Below are 4643 nucleotides of genomic sequence, written 5' to 3'. Positions count from 1 at the left end.
TTCACACCCAGGTGTTTTTCCAGCCCTTGTTCACACACAGCAGTGTGATTGCAAGGAAGGGTTCATGCCTGATGTGCCAAGTGATTCAAGTGATAGTAGTGAGATGAGTGGCTGCCTCAAGGCTGATCTGCTTTCCAAGAGTCCTCTGGACCCTATTTGTGCCCTTGAGGAGTCTTGCCTTTGCTTGTGAGGGCTCTGGATGGGACTTGTAAGAGAGATTCATGCCAGTGGGAAACTGTCTGAAGGCCTTTTGTGTCCTGGTGGGTGGCTGTTTCATGTACAGATGGGCAATGGAAGAGTCCTTGGTCACCCAGGAGGGTGCAGAAGTATGTGACACTCCCTCTTGGCACTGTTTTCCACATTCCACAAAATTGGACATCTCTAGGGCATCAGCAGCTGAGGATTTTAGCCCCCAGTGTGTGCTGGACTCCTCTCTGGGAGCAGAGTAGCAAAAGTGCTCTTAATCCTGAAAAACTTTCCTGCAGTGTTTTTAATTTCTGCACCATGAGTATTTCCGTGCTAAATATTTGACATCCTCATTTTAGCAAAAAGTACTGAATAAAATGAATCTGCATTTCCTGAAGTTGTTAGGATTGTGTCGATGTGGGCACAAACCATTGTGAATATGCTGAGTATGAGCTCAGATGGCTCTGATATAATTAGAGTCTCCTCCAGAACGATCTAGAAGCTGGAGCTGCGAGCGTTGTGTCACTGAGAACCCTTGCACTGAAATAATCAGGGCTGAGATAAAAAACTGATGCACCAGATTTGCAGCTCTGCCTCAGATGCCATTTAGAAATGTGCCAAATCATGCTTACTGCTGGTGGGCTGATGTCAGAGCCTGCAGAGCTGCTCTGGGGGAAGCAAGGGCGGTGCTGGGTGTCTGTGGGCAGCTCTGCAGGCACCCAGAGCCCTCCCTGTAGCAGCTCTGTAAATAAACCCAACCACACATTGTAAAGAGCAGCCCTGCTCGGTTTCACATCCCAGTTGCTTTCAGAAGTGTCAGCCTGCTTAGAGCTGCTCTGTCCTACAGCCAGGCTGCGCCCTCAGGGGACAGGGACTGCAGGCTGGGCACCCCTGGGCTCTGAGCCTCCACAGATCTGCTGGGATTAGGAGCAAAGAGATACTCTGAAAGCCAGCTTGGACACTTCAAATCCAGTATTTTCTTCACTTTCTCGTCCTTCATAGCTAGCCCAGCTCTTTCCAGAGAAGTGTGACTGTACCAGGACGGGCAGGCCCTGGCACAGGCTGCCCAGAGAAGCTGTGCCTGCCCCATCCCTGGAAGTGTCCAAGGCCAGGCTGGATGAGGCTCTGAGCAACCTGGGATAGTGGAAGTTGTCCCTGCCCGTGGCAGGGGAGTTGGGAATGGATGATTTTTAAGGTCCCTTCTAACCCATACCACTCCTTGATTCTCTGCTGTTGAGTGCCATTCGAGCACACAGAAGTGAAACATGGTAAAATTAGGCTTTTCCTCACAATTCTTAATTTACCCTTCCTGTGAAAAGCTCACTGTGATGCTGTCAATCACATGGCCCTGTGCTGTTTCTGGGTTTGTTTGGTTTCCCCTCCCTTGAAGGGTTCTGATTCATTCAGCAAATGAAGTGGTGTGTGCCATGTAGTACATGGGGCTGAGCTCCCCCTGACAGCAGTGACAGCAGGAACTGCAGATGGTAACTGCCTAGCTGGGGACTGCTGAGAGGTTACCAGGAACTCTGCTCTAGGAGTAGTCTAGCTGTACTTGGATAGGAATTGATTCAAACTGAGAGTCTAAAGCAGATTTGTTTGGTTTGGCTTGTTTTTATTTTTGAGGTTGATACCATGAGCTTTGATTTTTGTGTTTCCTCTCTGAGTCTGGCATGGGGAACCTGTGGTGGTGGAGCCTCATGGAGGATCAGTTTCATGGTGCCCAAGCAGCACCAGCTGGACCATTCCAGACCTTTTAAATGTGTTTGGAGCTGCTGCTCCAGAATGGAGCCAGACAGCACCAGGCAGAGCGTGGCTCCATCCCACTGGAGTCGCCCATAGCCGTGAGATTGTTTGGAATGCAGTGTGCAGCCTTCAGTGGGGGCTAATTCATGCTGGGAGGCAGCTCTCCATCCTCAGCTATCCTGAGGGCTGTTCTGGTACAGCCACAGTCTGGAGCTGGAAGTTTGAGTGGTTTGGGGTGAAACCTGCTGCCCTCAGTGAAGGTGTGAAATTATGGAGCTGCTCCTGGACACCTGCAGAGGGGAACAGAGGAGAGGCTGGATGGCCAAGCAGCTCTGAGAATAGAACTGCAGCCAGATCCTCAGAGAGGGGAATTCTACTCACTTGCTAGCGCAGCTCTTTCCAGAGGAGTGTGACTGTACCAGGTAATCTGTCACCCACAGAACCACTTTGAATTCTGCAGCTTGAAGGGCAGTGGGGCTGAGCACAAGCACCTCAGTGGGGGAAGTATTTGAGACTGCTCTACAATAGTTAGGGAGTGGGTGGCACAGCATTGCTGGTGTCTTGTGTTTGGAGATAAGCTGTAGGATCACACAATATCAGACCCTCCTCCTGAATTTCCTGTTTGGAGGAAATTGCTTTGTGTGGATTTTAGGGTGTCACATATGCCTGAAGTCCCAGCACCTCCTATCCAACAGTGACAAAGCCACACTAATTCTGGGTCATTCAATCTGCCTGTTTCCTTCCAGGAGCTCCCAACACTGCAGAATTGAGAATTTGTCGTGTGAACAAGAACTGTGGAAGCGTCAAAGGAGGAGATGAAATATTTCTGCTTTGTGACAAAGTTCAGAAAGGTAACCTGGACTATGTTTTCTCTCTTTCTTTTTCCCAAATGGACACATTTCATGACCATTTTCCTGCTGGGGGGCTGAAACCCTCCAGCACACACCCTGACCAGAGTGGTTTGGCTTTGGAGCTGGGTGGAACAGCTTCCAGGTTCGTGGGATCTCAGCTCCTCACTTTGCTCCCCCTTTTTTCTGCTGCAAGTTCTCAGTTTTCCAGCTTGACAAGCACCTTCTGTTTCTCCTGGCCTAGATGACATAGAAGTCAGGTTTGTCCTGGACAACTGGGAGGCCAAGGGCTCCTTCTCCCAGGCCGACGTTCACCGCCAGGTCGCCATCGTGTTCCGGACGCCGCCGTTCCTCAGGGACATCTCCGAGCCCGTCACCGTGAAGATGCAGCTGCGGAGGCCCTCGGACCAGGAAGTCAGTGAGCCCATGGATTTCAGATACCTGCCAGATGAAAAGGGTATGCTTCCAACCATGAGATGAGCTTCTGAACAGCCGTGGTCAATGCAGGACTCCTGGTAGTGGCTTAATTAATAGGAAATCCACAGCACCGCTTTGGCAAAGTAGGGTTTGGGGTTTTGAAAGTTACAGCAGTCAGTTTTCCCTCTTTCAGTGAAAGTACCAGAATTACTGCTGGGTAACCCTGGCATGGTTTGTTAGGGCTGCCATGTCTGCAATGTTTTCCTTTCAGTAATTCCTACTACAACTTGGTGCCACTAGGGAGTTCCTTTAGGCCTTCCTTAAAGAGAAGTGCAACACTTTCCCTTTCCACTCCTCTCTCTCTAGATCCATATGGCAACAAAGCAAAAAGGCAGAGATCAACGTTGGCTTGGCAGAAGCTCATACAGGACTGTGGTAAGGAAAATATTTGTCTTTTTCTTCTTGTTTGAGTGAACTTACATTTAGATGGAGCTGTTCCCTGTAAATGCTGCACACTGATGTTGTGTTCCATCACAGGATCCAACACGATGGAGAGGCCCAAGGTAGCCTCATTCCCTGTGGTCACTCCTGAGGGGAAGGCGATTAAGAAAGGTGGGTTTTTGCCTGCAGTCTGACAGTGCTTTAAACAGATAGTGCCCTCTCTTTGCTTGAAATTCTAATCTCTTGAAGGTTTCTTTCTGTAAGACAGTGATGCTTCTGACTGTACAAACTTAAATCTATCAGTTCTTTGTGTCACCCTCAGTATGGGCCATAGAGGGGTGAGGTAAGCTGTGACCGTGTTCACAGGGGTCTGAGGATGAGGGAAGAGATGAGGATCTGACTCCGTGTCTCAGAAGGCTTCATTTATTATTTTATGATATATATTCTATTAAAACTATACTAAAAGAATAGAAGAAAGGATTTCATCAGAAGGCCAGCTAAGAATAGAAAAAGAAGGAATGATAACAAAGGCTTGTAGCTTGGACTCTCTGTCCGAGCCAGCTGGACTGTGATTGGCCATTAATTAGAAACAACCACACGAGACCAATCACAGATGCACCTGTTGCATTCCACAGCAGCAGATAACCATTGTTTGCATTTTGTTCTTGAGGCCTCTCAGCTTCTCAGGAGGAAAAATCCTAAGGGAAGGATTTTTCATAAAAGATGTCTGTGACAGTAAGCAGCTCTCTTGCTGCTGCCCACAACTCCAGGGTCCATCCTGGACAGCAGTGAAGCAAATAGACAGTGGAAACACCCGTGCAATCTTGCTGTCTTTCCTTTGCCTTTTACCACTTGTAATTTGAAAAAAAAAGCCCCTAAAAAGTGGCATTCTCTCCGCAGAACCCAACGCGTTTCCCTCCACGCTGATGATGGCCCCGGGGCTGGGAGCGCTGTCCAACCCGAGCCAGCTGTACCCGAGCTGCTCGCAGCCGCCGGCGGGGGCGGGGA

At 49.3% G+C, this 4643-nt stretch overlaps 1 protein-coding gene across 1 annotated transcript in view; it reads left to right on the top strand.

Annotated features, from left to right (window-relative positions):
* The window catches only part of REL (REL proto-oncogene, NF-kB subunit), a 24052-nt gene that overhangs the window by 17375 nt on the left and 2034 nt on the right, over window positions 1–4643 (top strand). The window contains exons 5-9 of the mRNA XM_005422632.3: window positions 2676–2780; window positions 3022–3234; window positions 3561–3629; window positions 3732–3806; window positions 4536–4636. Coding sequence (XP_005422689.1) covers window positions 2676–2780; window positions 3022–3234; window positions 3561–3629; window positions 3732–3806; window positions 4536–4636 — 563 coding nt within the window. The remainder of the gene's footprint in view (window positions 1–2675; window positions 2781–3021; window positions 3235–3560; window positions 3630–3731; window positions 3807–4535; window positions 4637–4643) is intronic.

The sequence above is a fragment of the Geospiza fortis genome, unplaced genomic scaffold (assembly GCF_000277835.1).
Source record: "Geospiza fortis unplaced genomic scaffold, GeoFor_1.0 scaffold275, whole genome shotgun sequence".
Taxonomy (NCBI): domain Eukaryota; kingdom Metazoa; phylum Chordata; class Aves; order Passeriformes; family Thraupidae; genus Geospiza; species Geospiza fortis.
Note: the sequence above shows the minus strand (reverse complement) of the source record. Positions and strands in the feature narration are given on the sequence as shown.